This window comes from Montipora foliosa, chromosome 2, assembly GCF_036669935.1.
Source record: "Montipora foliosa isolate CH-2021 chromosome 2, ASM3666993v2, whole genome shotgun sequence".
NCBI lineage: Eukaryota > Metazoa > Cnidaria > Anthozoa > Scleractinia > Acroporidae > Montipora > Montipora foliosa.
The window spans coordinates 46361154-46387813 of NC_090870.1; the positions used below are offsets into that span (position 1 = coordinate 46361154).

General features: G+C 38.4%; 1 protein-coding gene across 3 annotated transcripts in view; it reads left to right on the top strand.

Moving 5' to 3' along the window:
- The first annotated feature begins 6212 nt into the window (after nucleotides 1-6212).
- LOC137993313 (E3 ubiquitin-protein ligase UBR4-like) overlaps nucleotides 6213-26660 on the top strand; it is a 120931-nt gene continuing 100483 nt past the window's right edge. For 2 of the 3 annotated variants that reach the window (XM_068839073.1, XM_068839074.1), the window contains exons 1-12: nucleotides 6213-6323; nucleotides 9052-9143; nucleotides 10298-10398; nucleotides 13977-14227; nucleotides 16930-17130; nucleotides 19707-19876; nucleotides 20137-20285; nucleotides 20554-20732; nucleotides 23385-23628; nucleotides 23943-24090; nucleotides 26137-26309; nucleotides 26620-26660. The exon at nucleotides 26620-26660 is cut by the window's right edge and continues 217 nt beyond it. In XM_068839073.1, the coding sequence (XP_068695174.1) occupies nucleotides 6226-6323; nucleotides 9052-9143; nucleotides 10298-10398; nucleotides 13977-14227; nucleotides 16930-17130; nucleotides 19707-19876; nucleotides 20137-20285; nucleotides 20554-20732; nucleotides 23385-23628; nucleotides 23943-24090; nucleotides 26137-26309; nucleotides 26620-26660 (1847 nt within the window). In that variant the 5' untranslated portion in view covers nucleotides 6213-6225. The remainder of the gene's footprint in view (nucleotides 6324-9051; nucleotides 9144-10297; nucleotides 10399-13976; nucleotides 14228-16929; nucleotides 17131-19706; nucleotides 19877-20136; nucleotides 20286-20553; nucleotides 20733-23384; nucleotides 23629-23942; nucleotides 24091-26136; nucleotides 26310-26619) is intronic. The other variant, XM_068839075.1, reaches the window with a different exon arrangement.

Below are 26660 nucleotides of genomic sequence, written 5' to 3' on the forward strand. Positions count from 1 at the left end.
AAACGGCGCTTTGGTTTTGTTTACACTTTTGGTACACCAACATAGCGGCGTAGTAACGGTTGCTATGATTTTCGTCACGTGAGTGAAAACGATCTATTGGATATTTTAACTTCCTTTGAAGGTAAATATTGTTACTTAGTTATTGATTATTTACAATGCCGTCGAGCTTGATAGTAAAAACGTCTGTTGACGTTGATCTTTATTTTGAAGAAGAAGATATGAGGTTTCTGGAGCGTAAAGTGCGTAATCCTTAAATATCATTTGGCAACAGAATTTATTAGGGAAACTGGTGTACTTTTTCATGCATTCTTATTTGTTCTAAGATAGCTAAAGAACGCTTCACTCACTAGACTGACGGGCCATTGAAAACCATGAAGAAGGTTTCGTTCCCAGGGTTTCGTTGTCAGTTAGACGTTGTCTCAGTCTCTTCTTGTGTACTGCAGTAGCTTGCAGTTCGATTGCAGTGGTTAGTTAAACCATGGCCAGCCAAAAACCACTCGTGTACTTGCAACTTCTCCGTCATTTTTCATTGAATTCCATTTAAACGTACCACTCCAGTAATTGACTTAAAATATCGTCACGACGTCTTGGCGAAGTTCAGCAAAAATGTGGTCACGACTTTCAAAGATCTGAAGTTAAGTTTCATTGGAAATGACGTCTCTTTTTCAGAGTAAACGCAAGTGCGGTAGATGTACGTTAAAAAATTTGAAATATGTTTGCGTGTAATTGTGCATGTGTGAAACGGCCAGGACACAGTAGAATAAATTACTTTTTTGCCCTTTGTTATCTATTCTGAAACCTGTTTCACACCTGCAAATCGTACATTACCGTAATATTATGCCTAGATTTTAAACCCCATAATAGTGTTGCCCAAAGAGTTCACTCATCATACGTTTCTCAAAAATCTCGAAATGCGATCCCTTCATTCTGAAAGGCTGGCCTTTAGGATGTTTTCAAATGAAGAAATAGGGAGGTGATAGTACAGTCTTGTGCTTTGGAAGGTCATCCTTATGAAGATACGAGGCCAGGAATAAGGAATGGTTGTTCTCAAGGAACGCATTTCAGAACCGAATAAAATATAGCCTGAAATCATACCCCTTCTCCCCACGTTTCATATCGGGGAAGGAGGGCATGATACATTTACTTGACGGATTATATGTAAAAAAGCCAGATTCTGGCTTTTTTTTTTCTCTTTCTCTTATTGGTCGTAAATCGATAGATCTCTTGGGGCCTCGTTCCGATTGGTTACAGAGTTGCAAATCATACTTCCGGTATCAAATTATGACCGCCGAGGAGGATTTGAAAAGGGTGTTTAGCCTCTGTTTACACATGCTGTTGCTTCGTCTTCGAAATTTTTTTCACAAATCTTTTAAAGGAAGAGTACAGAGAATGCATCCGAAGAATGGTTTGTCTGAAAGAAAAAAATTTATATTAGTTGTACTTTGTACGGGATTTGACAATAGTGTTATTTGTTATTAGATCCCGAACGTTCTAGAAAAAAATGCATCGTTTCACTTCCACAGACTCCAAAACGTTTGCAGTTGTGGTGAGTCCTGTAGAATATATTTGAAAGCAACAGGCCTTAAATCCAAAGAAGCCGAATTGTGGAATTAGCGCTGCGGCTGGTTTTTACAGGTCACAGGTCCTATTCGCACCAGAAAAGAGACAGTGAGGGCTTGATATGTCTCGTCCACTTAGTAAGTATATGCTATTTGCTTGCCGAGAGGTCCGTATTGGGAAAAACTGTGCCCTTGGTCTCGAGTATGGCCCGAGGCCGTACACTCGAGACCGAGGGCACAGTTTTTCCCAATATGGACCGACCTAGGCCGGCAAATAACATGTTTATTTTTTCTACGGGATTGTTGTGAAAGGGCCTAAAATGTCTAGCCTGCGAACGCAGACGTATTTCCATCGGTCGTTTCTCTCCCCTGAAAAATAGCGACGCTATAAAATGTCCGTTACGTGACAGAAATTGACGTTAACGAAAAAGGAGCGCACGGCTTAATTGAAATAAAGTGGACTGAATGACCCTCAAATCAAAGCAACACGAGTTCACATTTTGTTCACACCTTCACATTTACATTTTACGTTGTTTATGCCTCTTTTATGCTGTTACAAAAAGCTTCAAAAGTTGCTTAAGTTGGAAATTTCGGAGCGCTCCGAGATCAGTACTCGGGGTCCGGATGGGAAAATCAGGACCGCTGGAGCGCACGCAATTAGCCAATCAGATTCAAGGATTTAGGATTGCGGACCGCTGAGAAGCTGAAGAAAAGAAAAAAGAATTATTCACTGACCTGGAGTTGAGTAGTGGTGGATATCTACCACCACTCTATATATTATTAATCAATCAATCGTCATTTTATTCTAACGTGTTAGGGACCTTTAGATCGGAGGACGAGTACGAGTTTTCCGTTCTGAGCACGCGCACTTCGAGAAATGTCGGCCTCTTCAGCCTCCAACCCTTATGCGCATGCTCAGTACGGAAAGCTCGCACTTGTAGTCGTTCTTATCCTCCGATCTAAAGGTCCCTTTTATCCACCAATTTCACCGACGATGAGGTGAACATTAGTGTATACCACACAAGCTGAATAACTAGGGGACCAGAAAATTCCTTTTTTGAAATTCACTCTCCGGAAAGCCATCTTGTTTCTCTTCGACCGCGCAACGGTGGCTCAGTTGGTTGAGCATCGGGCTGCCATGCGGGAGGTCGTGAGTTGGACGCCGGCCGGACCAACACTCAGGGTCTTAAAATAACTGAAGAGAAGGTGCTACCTTTGTAATTGACATCCGCAAATGGTTAAGACCTTCAAGTCTTCTCGGATAAGGACTATAAAACCGTATGCCCCGTCTCACAACCCTTCAATATTCACAACCCAGTGGGATGTAAAAGAACCCACACACTATTTGTAAAGAGTAGGGAATGGAGCTCCCGGTGTTGTGGTCGGGCCTCATTTCATTCATTAATGTGCTGGGTGAGATTGCTAATGGACTGATAGCGGCTGCCAGCGGCGCCTACTAGTATATGCTGATGTTCGATCTCACCCATAGACCCCTTGCTTGAATATGTCAATAGAAAATGCGCTATAAAAATTCATTACCATTCGACTTTTCGGAGGTGAATAACTTACCTCCGAGCTTTCCAAGAAGTGCGCGCGAAAAGCGCTAGTCACATCTCATTATTCAGCGAAGTGGAGGTGGATAGTACTTGGATAATAACCTCCGAGTTAGCCAATCAGCGTGCGCGGAGAGCACAATTCACTTGTGTGGTATATACTAAGTAATGGTAAGAGGACTGAGTGGAGTCTGTAATCATACTAGTGATAACAAAATCGGACCTCCGGTGTGCGGTCGTCCGATTTGTTTATCACGAGTATGATTACAGACCGAATTCGACGACACGAAGTCCTCTTACCAATTAATCATAAAAATTACAATTTCAGAGAAAAGAAGTGGAGTAAAGTTATGAAAGAAGGGACAATTTGCATTAAAAGACTGACAAAGGAGGTGTAAATTGTTTTATGTTGCTCTGAAAAAAAGAAAGCCCCAATTTAGGACCCTGTACACTGTTTCTATGGTAACAGGAGCCACAAGGTGATTGAAACCAAGGTTGTGATTGGTAGATTTAAACTACAACTTTGAATGTGATTGGCTTATTGGACTGTCCGATAACAAACTATCTGATAACAAACTGTTCGATAAAAACTTGGCAAGAGATTAAGTGAAAAGTAAGAGTTTTTTAAACCAGTCATAATCGAGGAAATTGTAACTTTTATGATTACGTCGATTATGAGGAGCCATGTACATGAAGTCCTTTCTCACTAGGCCAAAGACCTACGGGCAGCCAGATTATCAACCGTTTTCTACTTCGCTTGCTAGGCGCATTACGATGGAATTTAACGCCGCTGTTACACTAGGCAATTTTTCCTGCAACTTGTCTCTCAATTTTGATGCGACAAAAGTTCCCACATTACGAAACAAGTTGCGTGATAGGTATTACACCAGAGAACATTTCTTGCAACTTGTCTCGTTTTCGGTATCTCATGAGGTTAAACAAAAATTTTCATTTGCTGGTGCCGCAAACCGTTGCGACACCAAGACAGACAAAAGTTTCTCGCATTTCGAAGTCTTCCATTCTGCAATATAGGTAGTGATCTGTAGCTCTTTGCTAAAATATTACAGTATCCTGTTGTAAACACGTTCAACAATAAAGTTTCGCTCTGAGGAAAAAGAAATTTCATCAAAGAAATCAAGCTTACGCACCTAAAGTCAACACAACATCGTTAAAATTTCTCCAATACGATTAAAGCTGTTGAAATGAGTAGCCATAACTGAAATCGCAATTTTCAAGTATGTTTGTAATCGATGCGCTTCGTTTCTGTTAAACTCTGGAGGCTAGCCGTTTTCCAAAATATCGGATTAATGGGAGATTTCAGTTTACTTCGGAGAGACGCTGTAGCGCATGCCGTTGTAATTTGGGCAAAAAATTCCCGAGTGGACGAGACCACCCGAAGTTTTTTAAGTGGCTATGAGTCCCTGAACCTCTCTCTACTCCGCAGAGGTTCGGTTACCGGTAAGGCGTTAGGATGTGTCCGCTGTGCAAGGTGAGTGCAGGCGCAAGAAACGGGAGAGATCGATGGAGCGGCAGCGGGCCTCTCTCGCCGCCTCACTTTTCTTACGCTCGCCTGTACCTCGCTCGGCGGATTCACCTTCTTGAGCCTCTGCGGACACTCGCAAAATGAAAATGTTGAGCCTCGTTACCAGTAGCCTGCGAATGCATACGTATTTCCGGCGGTCTGCGTTCGCGGGCTACGTTTCCAGGGTTTCTCTTCTTCATTTCCCCAGAAGCGGGAGAAGAGACGTTGAGAACGAGGCTGTTCACATTTATTCATTGTTCAATTACATAATTATTCAACGAAAAGGTGTGGCTGTTACAAAGATGAGTGTTGAGTTACTCCCAGTACTGTAGTAAAAATATCAGGGATATTTTGTTTGGTTAAGTGTCTTGACATACATAGGTTAGGCTTATACATGTTTTTAGCGTTTACTTTCGAAAGAAAAGTTTTTTCCCGCCAAAATGCTCACCGCTGTTAACGGAAACTCTCTATTCACAAAAAACAGCCTTTTATTTAAACTACATATTACTGCTGCGTTAAGATTGTCAGTCCATTTGCTGAATGTGAAAACGCAACTATACTTAATAAAAACGAACTAGAAAGAAAGAAAGGCAAATGATGATACGCATTTTTTGAAGATGCGTCTTAAAATATATGCATAATTAAGTCGGTCAGTGTAAACCGCAGACTGCAGACTGCAGACCGGGGGTAAAATGCAGATTGAGGTTATAATTTAACTGTTCAAAAATCCCAAATCCATTAGAAATGCTAACAGTTAAGCCTAAATATTGTTTTAGGCCTAATTAGGCCTAAGGTTAGCATTTCTAAGGGGTTTGGGCTTTTTCAACATTTACGTCATAACCTCAGTCTGCATTTTACCCCTGGTCTGCAGTCTGCAGTCTGCGTTTTAAACTGACCGATAATTAAGTACGGTCAACTTTCTCTCGGTCACGCAATTCTCATATAGACGCATGGTAAAGTTGTCTCGTGAGGAGAGGTAGGTACAAAAGTCGGACCGGATCAACTCGGATCAACTCGGATCGCCTCGGATCATGGAGAAAACATAACATTAAATGAAATTGAAACTTTTAACCCATGTGAAGGTTAAAATTCCAGTGAAAAATGGGCCAAATTAAGAAAGACTCGCGACGTTTCTCCGTGTCGTGCTGTATAGTAAAGCTGCCATTTTGCATTCTTAGTGTCACTTCCTCTCGGACTCGTGTCGTGTTCATCCATCCCTTATCCCAAAGCGTCAATCTCCAGATGAAGGTAAAATCTAGGCCATCTTTGTCAGTGAATTTGTATCCGTCCACCAAATTGATATTTTCAGTAATTAAGAATGTATACATTTGCTTATTTTTCACAGCAGGCATTTTTTTTGTGAGAAAGTGTAACAGAAATGGGTTATGACTGTAATTATCAATTGGTTTTTTCATGATTCGAGGCGATCCGAGTTGATCCGACCCGGACTGGCGGTCCGAGTTGATCCGGTCCGACTTTGTACCTGCCTCGGAGGGCTGTCTGTCGGGCTGTCTCGGGTAACCGGCTTGCTTGGTTAAAAAGACTGGTCACGAGTATCCTGCATAGTATTCTGGGAAGGACAGCAGCCAAAATGGCTGGCTTGCAGGAAGGTGTTGAACACCTCTTGTCGATAATTTCATCGTTTTCGAAGGCACATATTCCTTCTCTTTGTTCCGCAATTGTAAAAAGGTAAGGACTTCTATCATCTGGTTGCTTCTAAATCGTTTTTTTATGGGTGTAGGGAAATTATTTCTGTTGACAAAACTGTGGAACTGCTGGGAAGTCCACTTCTTTGATATCGATTTCCTTATACAGTGTATTGAGAGGAAGGAGTGTTAATGTTCACTTTGTTACTCAGCTCACTGTTAGATAGGACTACTAATTAACGTGGTTAGGATTAAAAATTTCAATCATTGGTTGCATATTGATACTTTCAAGAGCTATACAATGTAATTTTATGTCGAGAACCGGAAGCTCAAAATCGGGTATTAATCAGCTGGGCCCAGTTGTTCAAAAGCCGATTAACGTTAATCCCAGATTTAAAATTAACCAAGGAGTTTATTTCTCTACTCCCAAATGCTGTTCAACGCTGATATTCGGCAAAACTTTACATCGGAGGAAGTCAATCTTGAAAAACAAAAATAAGCAAAAGAAACTTTCACCAAAAAGGTGAAAAAATGAAGCAAAAGTTTACGCTAATCCTGGATTACGTTAATCGGCTTTCGAACAACTGGGCTTGAATAAACGAAGCCGATAACAAATGGCTTGCCAACAGATGTTTTAAGTCTCTCATCCACTCGTGGGTTGAGTTTAGTCAGCCATATACATGTAGTTACTTCTGTATACCCCCGCGGGACTGTTACATGTAGTTTCCTAAGAAAAAAATTAACCTTTTCATCCCAGCTTGAAAAATTTAATATTTGAACCTGTATGTGAAACAAGCATAAGAAAATTGCGCAGATGCGTCTGCGTTTATAACACGTGCATTGAAAACGCGCCCTCGTCAAAGATAGTTAGTATGTATGAATTGGCCCATTGTCTTTTTATTGTTTACGTTTTATTGTTAGTTTCAGCGCAACACAATAGCTGTGTCAACCGTTAAGTGTTTGACAATTTCCAATTGAAATCCACTCGCTTCCACTTCATGTTTAATTTTGACATTTGAAAATTACTTTTGCTTCTCCCTGCATCAAAAAAATTAAATAGTGAGGGGAATAAATATTTCCCTCTGATTAAAACGTAAGACTCGGCCATTTTCCATTCTAAAGACATCGGATTTTCCAACAAAAATCGATGATCATACGGTCGGCAACAATATAAAATCGTCAGCAATATAAAATTATAAAATCGCGAAGAAAGACTTGAACGAATGGGGCTGTGAAATGTGGTAAAATCAATTTCACCTGGAAAAAGAAATAAGGAACATACTCATTTGCAAACAAAACGCCATTTACGCCATCTGTAATACTTTGTTGAATATTTCAAAATAATTGTTTTCATACACTTGAGAAATTTGCAAAGGGTCTTGGATATGGGCATTGTGTCCTTTTGACCAACAAGGCTGGTTTACTGTAAGATTCACTGGAATGTGTTCAGAGTTGAAAACAAAAGCCTTAAGAATCTGCTGCATCAATTTCTTTCTTTAGTTTAGTTTTGTGGAAGACAATTACTGCGGGTTGGCTGGAGGCACACAGAGTGAAAGTTCAAAGGGTGACATCGAATTCGAAACCCTGTGTGACGAATTCATTCAAAGATACAAGCCCCTTTCAGTGCCGGCTGTTTTATTTTTTTCAGTTATGTGTGCAAAATATTGTTTGTTCAAATGGATGGTGAAGACAGTGAAAAAAATCACTGAACAGAATGCACTTTCCGTTGGTCTGCTTTTACCACAGTCTTTTGTTTAGGAGCCTGGAACCGTACGTTTAGTTTCGGTATTCGGAGCCTTACTGCTGTATCTCATGATGATCTCTGTGGCACCATTCTCAGTAATTGAAGTTTGCAGAAAAACTTAGGATGTTACAAAACTTCAGTAGCGCTGCTTTCTTTTTTTCCCCAAAATAAGTTCAACAAATTTTCGGGAAAGCACTTTGATCTTACAAGCTTTTATTGCGAAGAATTTGCAAAAAGGTCAGAAGCTACGTCTGCATAATTATTTTCTCTGCATCTTGGTATGTCAACGATCGAAACTCCAGTTGGCAACAAAAAGGTCAAAATAATGATCAGGGGTCAGCTACGGGATGACAAAAGAGTTTCATTGTGTCTCATTCAGTGAATGTGAAAAGAAATTTAAACTTTGTTGGTTCGTTTTGAAACTCACAATGACCATTTGACACCCTCTTCAATTCAAATGTTCTGGTAAGTTGATCACAGGATTTAAATATTCATTTTATTGTCTGTCTATTGTTTCGTGGAACAATGAACATCACAGCTAAATACGAGTTTGAATAACGAATGAAAAAACGTACATCAAATGGGTGTTTGGAAACACGCATTTAAAAACGTGTGTTTGTTTTGCATCTGTGTAGGACACTTACATGTATTTCTGGTCTGCACTGTATGTACTGGCTTATTCATAGTACATGTAGTACAGTTTGGTAGTAGGTTATTTGTTGTTGTACTTGTGCTTGTACACAAATATAAATTTAATTTCCTACTGTTGTGATGAATCAAACTAAATTGATAGTTGAGAATGATTAAAACAAATAATCTAAATACAGTGGAAAAAAGTTCATCCTTTCTTACAGTCCATGAACAAAGATCTTGCAATTGTATGCTCAGTCTGCTGACAAGTATAAGAATTTAACATCTTGGTTGGATGGTCAAGTACAACTAAACTTGCAACGTACTAATGAGAATTGACTGTCAACCATCTTAATTCAAGAATAATGTACTGAAACTTGTTTTGATTACTCTGCAGTGAAAATGTTATTCTCGAAGGAGAGGATCGAGAAGCAATTTATTCTTTTGTGGCCCTATCTGCACATTACATTGGACTAAATGTTACACAGTGTAGGTATCTAGCGTTAAGGGAAAAATGGCATTTGATCAGGGTGGATGTGAAGGACAATTGAATATCAGTCTTTTTACTCAGTTAAATCTGTTGTGGGGCATCAGAATTTCATGTTCTTCAGAAGGTATTAATGTATAGATAATAGTACTGTAAGCCCTAATGTATGTTTTTCATACATTTTTAATGCATCAGTACAGTATGAGAACATTCTGACACAAAATCTGTGGCGTGGATTAAAAAAAAAATTTCTGGAAAAGATTCTGATGTGATAAGGCCCTCCTTTGATACACTTTTCAAAATACATGTACATGTATCAGCTCCATTTTTTGTCCAAACAGAATTTCCATGCTACAGCTTACGAAAAAATGATGGGATGGTTCCCATCCAGTGAAAAAACTGCCTCATCATTTCATTTCCTGAGAGTTTTTACTCATTTTTCATGGAAACACAGATGACTGGGACGAGTTGCGCATGTGCCTTCATATCAAAGTGATGTCAGATTTCTATTGAAAGAGTTACTCCAAAGAACTATCCATGCAACCTTTTTGTAGGACTCTTTAAGACTACATGTAAAAACCTTTCTTAGCAACCATTGTCTTTCTGTACATGTAGTTACATGTAAGAGAGAGACCCCCCCCCCCCCCCTTATAATACATATAATACATGTTATTGCAAATCGGAAAAGGAAATTTAGCATTTGGTTGCCAACAGACAACTTATTTGGTAGGACAATAATTAGAACGGAGAAGAGGAGAATTTCGCTGTTTTTTAGACCCCCTAAAAAACCAAGCCCCTGTTTTTAACTATACCCTCCAAAAAGGAAAATCCCTTTTTTACCTAGTTAAAAAAAATAACTGAAATGAAAAATTAACTGCAACATGTATAAAAATTGACCTTTATTCCACTGGAGATGCATAACACCATAGTGCAAGCACCAAGGATCTTTTACCAGTTCAGCCATACCTGATTTAATGCAAACAGTGTTAATTATGGTACTTCTGGTATAAAAGGGTGATTCCCTTGGTACAACTTTCTCATACAGATCGGCATGTTTTTGCTAAAAACAGTACAGGTGTTATACCAAGTCACATTTTGAACTCTGGCTATAATTATTCGTCAGTGTGATGTCTCACAGATTGTTTGATTTTTACAGTTGGTACCAGTCTGCAAATTATTGTGAAAGCATGCAAAGTGCTTTTGAAGTTCGTTCTTCTGGACTTAGAGAGTTCAAGAGAGTCTCACCAGCCATTAAAGGTGGAGTATGTAATTAGTTTCATTGCTAAACCCAAATAAATAATGTCATGTACATGTACATGTAGTTGTGAATTTACATCTACAGTTACTGTAGTGCACTGTATGTTGAGTAGAACAAGCCACATTTAGTTACAGGATATGTAGTTGTATCTACAAACATGCTTTGCTTTGATGTACAGTACATGTAGCATGTTTGTTTCTGAATGGGCCTTTCACAAACAAAAGGCAAATGCAGTGTTATTATTACAGGGCTTCTGATAGGATGCGGAAAAAAATTAAAGATTATGCACAAAGTTTTGGCCATGTTATGCGTAAACATGCGTTGATTATGCGGAAATTACACCGGATTATGCTGAAATTTAAACATTTATAGAACTAATAATTAGGCCTGTCCAATGTATTTACATGCTTATGGTAAATCAGGACTCGAAATTGCGACCAATACAGTCGTATTCACGACTGAATTTTTTCCCTTTGCGATTAAGATATCTGGCTGAGTCGCCAATTTGCGAACAGCATTCACCATTAAAATAAAAGGGTTAGTAATCGGCATTTTGCTGAAACTTTTGCTAAAATAAATAAAACGATAAAAAAATTTTTTGTTTCTTGTTTGTTTCTTTCTTGCCGGGGAGCAGGGCTGGCACAGTGGTGAGAGCACTTGCCTTCCACCAATGTGGCCCAGAATCGATTCCCGGATTCTTTAAATATCCGTGAAACGGAGCACTGATAGAGGGAGGTGGGTAAAAGATACCAGTTTCATAACTGAAGAAACTACCGACGCTAAATAAATTGATTTTTTTTTTGTCTTGAATTTTGTTTCAATTTGGAGATAAAGAGCAAAATTGTGATGTGGTTGAACCCCCTGGGGGGGTGTACTTTAGGAATTTCTGGGTGTGGATGTTCCGCTGGGACCCTGGAACCCTTAGCCTACATGTATACCAGAGCTAGTTTCAGCTGGATTTTGCCACCCCATACTAGAGTAAACTCCCCAAATCACTCCTATCCTAGAGTAGCTGTTTTCCAGAAACTGAGGTCACTAGAACAGTCTAAAGCAAAGCCAAAGCAAAACCTTATACCACAATCACTTCTTTCTTAAAAAATGATTTATTTATACATGTCGAGCAATGTCAAGCATGTACGTACGCATTATCAAGAAAATAAATTGTTTAATTTTAACCAGTATTAATAACACCGATTTCCATCTGAATCCCGATTTTTGACGGTAAACAACATCGTCGCTCTTTGGAGGTTGGGTGCCCGAAACATCCTGGAGCTTCCACTATTGGCAGCCAGCTCCAAGATGGAGATGTGCACCGATGGCTGGCAAAACCTGACAACCCAGCCATGAGCCCCCACGCCCCTGAGAAGAATGGGCACCCGTCACACTGATACACAGTGGAAAGTAGAGGGTGGGGAGGGAGGGAACAAAAACCGCTAAACGCTCCACACACAATGCTCCTACTTCCCGCCACACTTATAAATCAGCGATACAGCCCAAAGCACGAGGTATTCCACGCATGCGCCAGTATACTACAACCACTGACCAATTGGCTGCAGTCGCTCCTAGTTGTTTACTTGGTTAAACTTTGTTTAACCTCATTTAATAATATCCAGTAGCGGTTTATGATAGTCATCTGCCAACGCTGTTGAGGCTGAGTCATGAAAATTTAAAATTGCCCCCCCCCCCCCACCCCGGGTTGAACCACGATCAATTGTTAACAAAAGGTCAATTATGGTCTTACAAGCGTCAAGCCACTGTACATGTGCTTGCAGATTTTTCAACATGAGATGCGACGGGATTCCTGTAGCGTGTGATGCTAATACTGTAGGGGTGCTGTACTTTTGTACAAAATGTACAGTGTGCACCTACCGAATGCCTTGTCATCATCAATCTAATCATTAATTAATCAGTGTTCGTTCGTCCCAAGGGGGGGTTGGCTGTACAGTCTGAACTTAAAAAAATGAACTCAGAAAAAGAGGATTTCAGATTTTTAATACAAATTTACTATAATTTTTATTTAAGGTTTAAATTTTATCTTAGTTAACTTATATATTTTATGTAATTTTTTATATTGGAAATACAGTTGTAATTCTGTTGAGCCCAAAACAGTAATAAAGCAATGATGATGATGATGATGATGAGGATGATGATGATAATAATAATAATGATACCGTTAACAAAGATCTTAAGAAAAGCCACAGCAGGATACATGCTGGATGACATCAAAGTGAATCACTTGCTCTTATGGACGACCTTAAGGTCTTTGCCAAAAACGAAAAAGAACTAGATAGCCTGGTATCCACAGTTCAGGTTTTTAGTCGAGACATAGGAATGGAGTTTGGCATAAAGAAGTGTGGAGTGAGGGTTCTGAAGAAGGGTAAGCTGAACAAGACAGAGGGTAGTCAACTTGTGAATGGCGAGACAATTAAGGAGGTGTGTGAAGTGAAGAGGGATACAAGTACCTGGGGATATTGGAACTGGATAAAGTGAAGGAACAAGAAATGAAGGACATATTTAGAAATGAGTACATGCAAAGACTGAAATTAGTCATGAAATCCAAATTGAATGGTAGAAACAAAATCAAAGCAGGAAACACATCGGCGGTATCCATGCTACGATGTGGAGGAGGTGTGATTGGATGGACGAAAGAAGAACTGCAAAGCATGGATAGAAAGACCAGGAAAGTGATAACAATAAATAAGGAGCTACACCCAAGGAGCGACACTGCAAGGATATCCATGTATGTACCAAGGAAGAGAGGGGGCAGAGGACTTGTTAGTTGCGAAGCTTGTGTCCGGTGGGAAGAAAACAGTCTGGGTTGGTATGTAGGGAGATGTAATGAGGTGTTGTTAAGGAAAGTAGGAGAGAGGAACAGCGAAGATGGATAACACAAAGGAACCGAGAGAGTATAAGAAGAGTGCAAAGCAGGAAACAGAAAACAAATGGAAAGGCAAGCAAATGCATGGGCAGTATGTTAGAGATTTGACGAGAGTGGACTGAGATAAAAAATGGCGGTGGATGCAGAAGGGAGACCTCAAAGGGTGTACCGTGATCATTGACGTCGCCATTCCAGGGGATGCGCGAGTAAAAGACAAAGAACTGGAGAAAATAGACAAGTACCAACTTCTTGAGGAAGTAATAAGAAAGTTATGAAACTGAAGAAAGTGACTGTAGTGCCAGTTGTGATCGGAGCATTAGGGGCTCTATCTGAAAAGTTTGACAAACACATCGAAAAGCTTGGCACCACCATCAGACTTGAAGTGATCCAGAAAACTGCTCTGTTGGGAACAGCTAGACTCCTAAGAAACGTTTTGTCCCTTTAGTGAATCAGGAGAGGGTTCTAGGAACTTGTTGTTACTTGCTCTCAAGGGAAATAATAATATTGACCAGGCCAGGAGCACCTTTTAGGCCTGTGATGTTACATAGCAATAATAATAATAATAATAATAATAATAATAATAATAATAATAATAATAATAATAATAATAATAATAATAATAATAATAATAATTTTTGGTCATAAATTATTCATTCACTTAACAATATTCCATTTTAAAAGAACTTTTCTTTTACACAGAAACAGCAAGTTTCCATTATTGAAGGACTCTGTAAAGGACATGGATGCTTGAACAGGACAGAGATAGTTACTCTAACTGCCATCTTAAAATCGGCCAACATGTTTAAGGATGTCGGGAGTACACATAGCTCACCTGTGGAAAATGAAACTGGTGACAGCCCTAGCCAAGGTGATGACTTTTTCCAGCGGCTACAAACTGCATTCACTGAGACTACAGAAGACCATGCAAACATCACAAAAGACAAAGCCAGGTATGAGTACTCTCTTTACTAGTTTGAATTATTTTTCGCTGCGTCAGTGCATCACATTTTAAAGTGTGTTAAATACTACATGTATTTTCCTTGAATTCCTTTTTCATTTTCCACATTAACATCTAGAAGTACAATGTATTGTAAACATACTGTAATTTATTACCGGGGGTATTACTTGTTCTTTAACAAGGTTACTGTGCATACATGTTCACATAATTTGTTGGTTGTAATAGAATACTATGTTGATTACATGAAGCAATAGGAAAAATTTCTTTAAAAAAGGAGATCCAATAGACCTTATTCACGATAGCTGCCATGTTGGATTTGCTTTTATCATGCAAATTAGCTACACACTTCTGAGGGGCAAACAACACAAGTTCGAGAGGTTATAACGACCATCTTAGCCACACAGATGATTTGCTTCATGTTCATTGAATGTTTATCACCTAAATAGTAAAATAGAATGATTACACAAGTTACTTTGACGTTTTTAGTGAAAAATGAGCAGATAATGAAGTAGAAAGTCAAAATGTCGGAGGCAATCAAAAGATATAAAATTATTATAAAAGGTACTTAATTCTAATTTCTAAAATGTACTTTTAGCAATGTTAATTCAATATCTCGACGAGCCGATTTTCGGCAATTTCCCTTTATTCCAATGTTTGCCCTCCAGCATAACACATGGCTAATTTGCATGACAATTTGAAAACCAACATGGCGGCTATTGTGAATAAGGGCTATTCCCTGATGATAGGTACAGTACCGCTCAAAGATAAGCGAACCATCAAACGCGTTTCAAAGTAGTCTTCAACGCGTTTGCGTTTGGCTTTCAACGCGTTTGCATTTTTTTTTTAACGCAAACGCAAATGTGTTGACCAAAGTCATTAACTTTCCGAAGTATTTGCATCACAAAAGGTTCAATGATGTGTTCGAAAAGTAATGTCACAAAATAAAACACAGTCTCGTTGTCTGGCTATACAAAGTTCACGTTGCGGCCTCATAAAAACAAAAAGGCTTGTGTTTTCGGATTTTTTCACGTCCCACAGCCATGTCATGTAAACTGAAATTACAAAATAAAATTTGAAGCGACCAAAAATGATTCTATGTCAAGCGTAATGAAAATCCATGATATAACGCGCCGGCAAGCAATTGTAAACACGAGAATGCCAGCCGAAATTATGTGAATGGCTTTTCAACTGTCTTGAAGCTTTTAACAACATGAACCAAAAGCACCGGGGACAATGAATTTGTTGACATTTGGAGTGGTAGTTTGCTTCAAAAGTAAAATCATTTTAGGTATACAGGAACGAATTACACATTGCGCTGTTTCAACACGGAGATGAGAAAATTCGATGCGACAAGCTCAAAAGACTTTTTAGTTTCGCCGCTAAAAAGACGAAATTGCTAAGGTTCCCTGATTATTAATCGATAATAACTTCATAGTTCTATTTCTTCATTTGATGATGTAAGAATGATCTCCAATAAAAGCTGTGTTAAAATGGACTTCATTGCAAAGGCTGTTTACGTAAATGTGCGCGGGGCGGAGAAGAATAAATAATTCATTCGTTGTCACGCAACCTTTTCACCCCAAGCGCAGACGGCACGTATTATTATTTTGCTCCCTTTTGTGATAAAAGCATGAAACTTTGTAATAATCTCTGGAAGGCAAAATTAATTGACAACGCAGTAATTCAGCACCAAAGCTCACCACTTCACAAAAGGTCAACAAAAAATAAGAAACCGAGATTTCAAAATAGATAAGGCGGCTATATAAAGATGTGCAAATATTCGACTGATTACTCTCTGTAGTCAGTACCGCTCTGATCAAGTGAAAGACAGTTTGAAAGGAAACAATGCGGCGAGCTAGCCATCAAAGCTTACTGAAAAACACATACAAATAATTTTCGTCTGGACTGAATATTGATCGTTGTTCGATTGTTATTTGAGAGTTTTATAATGTCCGTGAATCTGTTGTGTGATAGTTGCTCGACGATTTAAACTGATTCATGCATACGCAGCTGCATGTTATATCAAGGTCGTGATGCAGTTTCGCTTAATATGTGTTCTCATTGAAACATTCTATAAAAAAAACCCAATGCTCTAAGATTATTTTATTGTGTTTAGTTTTTGGGGCAGTAGAAGTATAATTTCGCTAGTGTAGCGATTGCGATCAAGCGTGTTCGTGTTATGTGATACAAGAAATTCGGAGAAACAAATCAATAACGCGGATTTCTTCTAGCCGATTAAACAAGCGCATCTTTTTTCGTTCCTGAAGATTTCTTTTCCAACTTTCCATTGATTGATAGTCAGTTGATCACACTTGTTCACTTTCCATCGCTAAAATTGCAGTTGCTTTTTGGCCGTAATTTACATACCAACTTGTAACACAATGCAAAGGTGCCAAACTTGAATAACAAAGGACAAACGCGTTGAAAAAAAACTAGTTCGCAAACGCGTTTTTTTTTTTTTCAAACGCGTTGGCTCTTCGTTCCCAACGCGTTGTCAACGCGTTTGATGGTTCGCTTATCTTTGAGCGGTACTGTAGCTGTACATATACACCAACATGGCAGCAGTTTCTATTTACATGTACATGTAGGTCCAGTCCATACACCAATGTTCAGGCATTGTGATGTCATGTGCAAATGATCTATATATTGTCACTTCCTAACAGGTTTTGTTTTCTTGTTGTTGTTGATGTTCAGGGTGGGAGCAGAAAAGAGCTTGACATCTGATTCCAGCAGCACAGATGTTAAGAGTGTCTTCTCCAACTGCAATGTTGCTGCTTTACGGCAGCTTAGAGGTGGCAGAGTGCTATTAGACCTCTGCCTTTCATTTCCTGAATTTGCAAAGATTGCATCCAAACCAGCTGGGTTGCCACAAACTGTTAGCCTAACATCCTCAAGGTTTGTATGCTCTAGGCAGGCCTTCTGATATTACGCGACGGTGCGATTTCGCACAATCGACCTCAAATCGCATCCGATCACACAATTCACGAAAAATTGCATAATTCATAAAAGAATGCACAAAATTCATAAAACTAGATGCTTCTGTGAAGCATACACTGGGTTGCCTGTGGTACGTGTTACAGAAAATCAGAAGGCACTGAATTGTGTGGTATTGAAATACAGCATTCCAGTCTCTGAAGAATAACAAATAAAAGAGAAGCGAGAAACGTTGGCTTCTGGGCTGACATGTTGATAATCTTCATGCCCTCTCAGCATCTGACAGCTTTGTAATACTAAAGTTCACTGAAGTTAATCCCTGTCCGGCGGGGTTAGTGTCACGATGGGAGATCAAAACAATAAACCCCTCATAAAACAGAAGCATCTGACCGAAAATACTATTAACGCTAACAAGTGCGAACTCAGGAAGGTACAGATTTTGTTAGCTTGCTTTATGCAAAACAAATATTGATGCAAAAGCAAATAACTATTGATACACAGTTTTTAGAAAGAGCAGAAGGAAGTTTCCGGGACGGTCGATCGAGAATACGACATAAAAAAAAACATTAATTTTGAACCGTGAATATAGAATATAAAAAGTTACGATCAGCGACAAACATTTTGGGAGATTTTTGCTACGTTCAAATACATGTAAATCGCAAAATCGAAAGTGACATGGCCGGAATTCAGCGGGCGCCGTGATTAAGTTTCCGCTGCATGTTTACTTGCCAAACAGTAAAGCATCTGTGTCAAATGATGGCAAGATACCGGGTTTTTGTAAGTTTCTTTTTCTGTCAAGTGTTAAAAAGTTTGACAATGAAATGAGCAAAGTCAAAACAAAGATCACAATTGCCCAACTCTTGTTTATGCAAAGTCAAAATTTACTCTCCAAGACGCGTACGACGTTATTTATCACCAGGTAATTCCATTATTTTGGAAATAGCAGCTACTTTATTATTCAACTGTCACAATTTTTCACTGATTTTGGGGCTCATTTTTTTGAAACTCAAGCAGGCTTCCAACAGGCCTGTGAACCCTTCCAGCTTACAGAGCAATACTAAAAAACTTCTCCCATATCATATTTCAACCTTAAGCTCAAAAATTCAATACACAACATGATATTATAATTCACAAAGGCAGAAAATACCACAGAATCCTTTTCCAGCAAAAAATTTATTGAAACAAACAACATATTTGCTATTAGAGGCGAAAACCTCTTCCTATTTGATTGCGTGCGTGAAGACAAGAAACTCAATTGTGTCAAATTACCACGTACTTCAGGTAAATACAGCTCACTTTGATTTCGGCTCGACGGGCGATAGATTGTTGTCGAAGTCCATTACTCGTCGCTTTTAAGATTTCACCGCCTGTATATCCAATTGACTTGCCATTATTGAGCTTCATAAGGGTATATTTTGTCCAAACATCCACTAAAACGCCATTCGCGTTACATGACTTTCGACGCCATTGCCGGTTAAGTTAATCGTTCTACTGTGTCCACTAGAGAAATCTACGCATTTCCCACTACCCTCTCGATCCTAAGAAAATACGCGCAGAAGGCTCTATGCACAAAGACACCACTTAGCAGGGGAGTGACAGGCAAGACTTTTACCGACACAGAAAAAAATATTTAAAAAAACTAATAATAAATAAAAAAATTAAAACAAACAAGCTAAATGCAGACCCCAACTGGGTTTGCCATACTGGCAACCCAGTAATAAAACATAAATCAACAAGTTTCGTAGGAGTTCCTGCATAAATACGCCATTTTAAAGATGATTTACCTTGAAAAACGGCTAAAAAGCCTTTGTTACATGTACCTTCAATTTACTAAATATGTGTATTACTAATAGTCCTCTAGTAGCGTAGCCAATCAAAATGCAGGATTTGCAGGATTTGCTAGTTGGGTGATACTACTAATAATTATTGATCATTCATTTGGCATGTTAGCTGTGTCCTTTCAATGTGGTGCACCAATAGTGCAGAAGAACTCATTTTTTTTACTTGTCCCAACTAATGTCGATCAAGATTCATAATTACTGTTCCCTTATGTTCAAAGTGTCTTTAGGGCAGTAAAAACATGTTTTTTTTATCCTGAAACCTTGAAAAACAAGCTTAAAATTGCTCAGAAAAAAATCGCATAATTTACAATATATATCGCATAATTGGCCTTTCTAATCGCATAATCTGCCCTGCAAATTTCGGACAATTTGCATTTTTTCATCGCACTCTATCAGAAGGCCTTAGTTGTTATAAATCCTCATGAATACAGATCAATCATTATTATTGTACAATGTACATGAGCATGCATCTGGATGAAAATGAATGTTTGCTCTTAATTTTAATGCTTTGGTGATTGGTATTAATTTGTAACATTCCACTGTAGGGAGCATTAGGGCTACTGTACATGTATTTTCTGTCTTCTGTATCTAGTGAGGTAATTCTTATTCTTTTATACATGTAAGTAATTAACTCACTATACAAATGTACATGTACTAGTTGGTTAATTAAATTTGATTCTTAATTTTTGGTTACAGTATCCAGGAGCTGTCTTCTGAACTTGTGATTATTTCAAGCATAACATCCATGCCAATTCTAGAACCCTTGTCAGCAAGTCGAGTAGAAAAAGTCTGTCAGCTTGGATTAGGTTGTTTAGATGTTGCACTCATAGTTGCAACTGGGAACTTTATCATTGCTGGTGCTGCTGGTAAGTAAAATTCATGGTATTCATGGGGTGGCGAATGGTCCCACCAAAATCTTGGCACTCGCAAACTTTCCATCCGATCTAGAAATCTTGCTTGTTTTGGTCTCAGTCTTGGAGTCCTCAACAAGGGTGTTGGCATCGTGGCAAGTCTCAGATTTTACCATTTGTCACCCCTTATTGAGCTTGAACATCTTGATTCTCATGAGTATATAATAGACTCTTCTTTTATTATTGTTTTAAATAATACAATGTACATGTACCAGGAACATCTGGATTGAGCCGACCACTGTCTGTCAAAACTCCCCTGGGGAGATTATCTTTATCAAAGACATCAGGTGCTAAGTCTGTGAGCAAAACTGCTGGTGAAGAGGAAAGTCTTGAAAGATGTACTCAGAGTATTGTGGAGAACAGCGTAAGTCTTTTTTTCCTGGTTGATTTAAAAGTTAAAAGTACATGTAAAGAGAAGTGGATTGAAAAGATTTTAGTCTAGTCAACAGGAATGTACATAGTGACACTACTACATGTTACTACATAACAGAATAAGTGGAAGACAGTCATGAACATTTCTGAAATTATGCATGTGAAGGAGACTTCAAGGAGTTACCTTCCATACAAGTTTTGTTTATTTTTTGTTAGTAGAATAAACCCCAGTGTACTGTGTGTTACTTTCTTTTTTTCAGATAAATGTGTTTGATGTCATCTGTGGAGTGATATCATCATCATCTCGTGCAGGAGGACAAGTTTTGCAAAACATCAACATGTTGGCAGCAAACAGAATAATTACTGGGCTGTTACCAGTGCTGGGACTGACTGCTGAAGATGACAAGGCAAAGGACAATGCTGCTGCAAAATTTAAATGGTATGTTTAGAAGTCAAAATAATGTATAATTTATCTGAACATTACAGTATTTTTAATTGATTCCAAAGAACAGGAGGGGGAAGTTTTTTCTAAAAAAATAATAATTAACAGGTACATTCTTAAATGGAAGTAAAGGGCCTGGGTTGTCTAAAGGCTTCTACTGGAGGCCAACCAGTTAGCCCCCAGAGATGTATCCAGAGTGCATCATTGCATCCTGGGATGCACTCGTTTTTCTTTGGACGCACAGAATACAGAACAAAGTGTCCAATTGGCTGCAGAAAAGAAAAATCAGATGTTTATGCAAATTACACCAGGAAAACGCATGAACGGCATATTTCACAATGGAATTGAACATTCCCATTTCTCACTACGGAGAAATGATCAATTTCCTCAAAGTTCAAGGTACTGTAAGCTGTTATTTTCGGGTTTTTGTAGTCGAATGATTTCATTTTGTCAATGATTATGTCCAGCTTGAGGAGTTACTGTACAATCCTGGTAACAAAGCGAGGATTATCTCCATGCCAGGCATCGAGGTAGCCATCACATAGAATAGGGTAAGGGAGGGGGAGTTGAGCAAATGAAAGAAAAGTACACTATATGTTCCATGCAAGATGACTGGGCAAGATACATTGTGTACACTGTCTCTCATGAATGGTATTAAATGTGACTGGTAGAACCCAACAGGCGTTTACTCACTGCTAACAGCTATCTAATTACCAGTGAGTGCTCAAGCAATCTGCTCTGCTCTTTGTTGTGGACTCTTTAGTTGTACATGTATTTAAAGTGCACTTTTTTGTTAGGCGTCAAAGTATTCTTTTGTTCCATAAGCCTAAGCCAGGTCACAGCCACATGTATCCAGAGTTTCTTTGCTTTTACTTGGTTTCACCAGTGTCATTTGCAAATCATTATCTTCTTTTCAATGTCGTACTCAGACTCATTGGAATTATCCCAATCTGTATTGCTTGGTGATGTTTTTGCTGATTTTTAATGATTCTTGTGCCTGAAGGTCAAATTAAAGAGATTTAAGACAAGAAACTTCAGATGAACTCCAGTTGATCGCACAAGCATCTCAAAAGTGAAGCAATATTCGATACCCACTGGGTACCACAGCTGACTTCACAAATACACGAGGTTTCAGACCTCCTTTCACACGGCCATTAACATTTAAACTTCAAACCTTCATAGATTCGCAAGGATTTCATGGATTTACCTAAGTGTAATTCTTTTTTTAATCTTCACCAAATTATGCATTCTTTTTGAAAACAAGACGCCTGGGGGACGTATACACTGTGAGATGCATTGGTCACAATGTTCTGATTGTGTGAAATCAACAGTAACTATTTTTAAAAATACAACCACAGTCTTTTGAATTTAAGGGAAATGTTTCAATGTTTCAAACATCATCATCGGCCATAGTGAGTATAACAATTTTTTTTCAAGATGATCCGTATATGTAACATGGCATCTGACAGGGTGCGGCAATGCAGATCTGTGTAATTCCCTAAAATCTGCATCCTAATAATTACCATATTTTCGGCATAAAACAGAATAAATGTCTGATATTAGTGATAAAGCAGCTGCTTACCATCCTCACAAACATAAAAGCCAAAGAGATTGACTATTTTGTAACGCGTATTTTCCTGAACATTGAAGAAAACATGCCATTTTGTTTCGTAAGCAGTTTCCACGCATTTTTTTGGCAATGAGCCTGGACTCTAGTTAAACCATTTCATAACATACCCTATGCTCGAAATTAAAAAAAAAGTGCAACAAGATATGAAAATTTGGTGGCTAGTTATAGTCTCAAATTAAATTGCATCATTTGTAAAAGTAGGTACAATCGTTGCAGTGAAGTGTTAGTCAAAACAAATTAGTTAATTTCCACATAATCAATGCATGTTGACGCATAATATGGCCAAAAGCATAGTAATTTGCTTACTCGACTGCAATTTCACGGTCAAACAAAGAAGCTTACAGTATGACTGGACATCCATTTCACACAAAAAGCCTATAAATCGTAAGGTGTTAATTTAGTATGGACAGTCGCCACACTAATGATGAATTCAGTTCCAAACTAAGCAACTGTAGCCAGCCACAAAACCGAATAAGAAAACAAGACAAACAATTGTTATAAATCAATGGCTGTTGGAGATTTTGTCAGAAATCACAGGTTCAAGCTTATCAAACCGCTTATCTGGCCAAAAAAATCCTAAACTGTCCCAAACATTACAAATGTACACTGTACTTACAAGTGCAGTTGTGCAGATAAATGTACTGCAATCCAATATAAATTTATACAGCTTAGAGAGTTCGGTTATATAATACATTACAAAAATATGCTGTGTGATATGATCTGACAACAGAGGTTAATATTTATAATTACTATGTATTGTTAATCTCATAGGGGCTGAAAATTTGCTAACATTGCTTTCACAAACTTAGCTTGAGCTAATATTTTATCTTTTAGAGGGCTTCATGTACGTAAGTACTAGCTCAACTAGCCTTATTTCCATACCAAAATGTGACACCCTTTTGCGTAATCAATATGCAACATGTGTTGGTTAGGACCTGGGAAATTGAATAGCCAGAAAAGGACTATACTGTACTAAGTGGTCAGTGAGTCAAAAACTTATCATACATTTTTAAATTTAGGTTACAAGGTTACAACACATTGGTGGTTGCGCTTGCATCACGTGGGATCACTTTATTGTCCGTGTTACTGGAAGAGCTGCAGGTAGAAGGACTGATCGCTGATTCTGAAGATGAGCATGTCCCTGTTGGAGCTGACTTCAGTGTCAATTCTTCCTGCTCTGCATGGAGGAGAGTAAAGAAACTGATTGATGACTTGCCTCTTCTAAACTACTTATTGGCTCAATTTGCTACATTGTACAAAATGGTAGGATTATTATTATTATTATTATTATTAATTATTATTATTATTATTATTATTATTATTATTAAATATTATTAACTTTTGTCACTGAGCTTCCACTGTTACAGTGCACAGCTACTTGAGTTTTTGGTTTTATGACTCGGGTACCCATATACACGTACATGTAGGTTGGTGAGTCTTGCTCACTGTCTTTAACAAATGACAGCCCTGTGTTGATTGTTGTAAAACTGCACCATTTGTGTCTAGTAAAATCAATTCAGGTGAAGTTGCTAACCCTACCAAAGTAACCTTGTTTTGTTTTATGTCTGATGCTGTAGGCCACTGCTATGATCGCACCTTCTGTGTCAGGTGGTGCAGCATCATCTCGACCAAGTTCTGGAAAGTCAGACAGTTCAAAGTCACCTGCCACGTCATCAGATGAAGGAGACAGTGAATGCATTTCATATTCAGATGGCAGCAGTGAAGGTATAGTGTACAGTATTTACAGTGTATTTTAAGTGGAACCTTGCCCTACATGTAGGACCACCCGGCTTACACAATGTATAAACAATAATTATTATTATCATTGGATGAGATTTTTGTGTTATCCAGAATAATCAAGGTCGCGGTAGGGGTTATCAGCCGAACCCAAAGTCTGAAGCTGATAACCCTTACTGAGACCTTGATTATTCTGGATATCAAAAAAAACCGAATCTAATAATGTTATTGTTTTATTATACACTGTACAGTGTACATTGAACTATAAGCAAACCTGGAAGTCATGTTTTTGCTTCTTCACTGACGGCAAGCAACACAAAGCATGTGAACTTGACGTTATTACCCTTAGAAATCACGCACCACGGTCACAGATGACATAATTTTATTATGCATGACTTTGAGTGTCCTTGACATGATTATTGTATAAGCAGCTACACTGTACAATCCTCGCCAAAAATCCTTGAAACACCCCTTTCCCCTTGACAGTGTTGAGATGACATTTTACTGTTTGACTGGCTTCAACAACATTTAAAAAGGGAGGGGGATGAAAACGGTGTGAGAATGTTCAAAGTGTTTCAAGGTTTTTGTCGAAGATTGTAGATGGCGTCACAGGCGCTGGTTTCGAAAATTCATTGTATGCTTTTGTCCAATCAGAAAAGAGATAGTGACTTCAGTGTATTATAAAAAAAAAAAAAAAAAAATAATAATAATAATAATAATAATAATAGTAATAGTAATAATAATAATAATAATAATAATAGGAAGTGGTGTAATTATTTTGACCTCCACCTGAATGTCGTAGTCAAGTTTTGTTTCTTGCTTAAGGAGATTCCCTAGTATTTCACTCGCATTCTGTTCTGTGCATAACACAGCATAGGCCACGTTCGTATTGAGGCATGGCTACAAGGCCAAGTCTCAAGGGAGATTTCGAAACAAAACAATGTTTAAATGTAACGATGAAGACTCATAGCCTTGTGTGAATATTGATATTATCAAACATGGCCAAAACATTTCAAAATGGTGCCCTTTTGTGTGGGAAAGCTCACTAGAAAGAATGGTGATTTTCAGAGCACAGCAGTAAAAAGCAAAACGCAAAACTTTTTGGACTCTCCAAAAAAAAAAAAGTAGAGTGATGCTAAAGTGTCATTTCAGTCCGAGAGTGAAAGTCAAACTGCACGGTCAGGTGTATGTGTTTTCGAGGGGTCGAGCTCGGTGTGCTTTCTGTTTTCTGCTAAACAAGGTTGGTGACTTATCTTTTTTTTGGCATAATGTTCTTGTATGACTCTTCCTCTTTGTGCTGTAAAAGTTAAAAAAAAAATTACGCCAGAAAAAAACAAAGGCACAGGAAAAAAAGTATTCGTAGCCATCACTCATGGACACAAAATTGTCTCTTTGAGATCATGCACCCGAGGATTATTTGTAGTCAGTGCCTATGCCATAAAACAAACATTAAATTTATTCTTTTTGAACAATAGAATACACTTGTTTTGTTATTTCAAGAATTACAAAGTGTCTGGGTATTAAGCATTACTGCTACATGTAATTGGGGACACAACATACAGTAAAGGAATTATAAATATGAAAATAAGTAAGATGTACAAATTGTACACATTTAAAAAATAATTTATTAATGTATCCTCACAAATTATTACAGTACACAATTAACTACAATTTAGAATAATTATTATTTTAGAATTCTTTTATATCAAGTCAAGATAACATAGGTGACAGTTCTTGCAGATATTCTCAAATAAAGATTCTATATCTCTTCTTCTGATGGTTGAGATGAAGGCATTTAGGCTTGTACTCTCCTTATCTTCTCTTGAAAGTCTTGACCAAAGTGGGTTGTTATTTGAGAACACAGTATTACTGTCACCAAGTGTCATCCTACCTTAAAAATCATTTTAATTGTCTTTTGAACTTAAGAAGGCAATGTTTGTAACACTGTTATCCGTTTTCAACTATGGTACAGTTTACCATAATAATTGGACTAAGTGTGTCAGTATCATTATGATTCTTTCTGTCTTATGCTAGATGATGAGCCTTTGCTTGGTGAGTGGCTTCGAGACACATTATCTTCAACACCGTCAATCGCCTCATTGAGTCCACAGCCCACATCAAGAAAAAAGTCTGAGGGGGCAGATGTTGGGGACAGTGGGTCAGAGACCACACCCACCGGACGATCATTCCAGATGGCACCAGACGAGGTGAGTGAATCCAACAGAAGGTAAAAAACTTGGTACTTGTAGCATCCAGGGGCTTTCACTATTGGCAGTAGGTTTTCCCTTAGTGGAGACTACAGCTGTGGCTGAAATGTCTTAGCAACTTTGCATTGTAATACCGGTACATGTTATTTTTGTTATGCAAGTGAAAACAAGGAAATCGTTCTGGCACGACATTGGAGATAAAGGTGGGGCAATGTGGTGGCTTCAGATGTATAAGCATACAACTGTATGTGTGTACAGTTTAACTTCAATACAGGAAAGTTTAATTTCAGGACTTGTTCTGTTTTCACAGTACATGTACTTGGCAACCTGCACCCTGCAGTTCCTAACTAG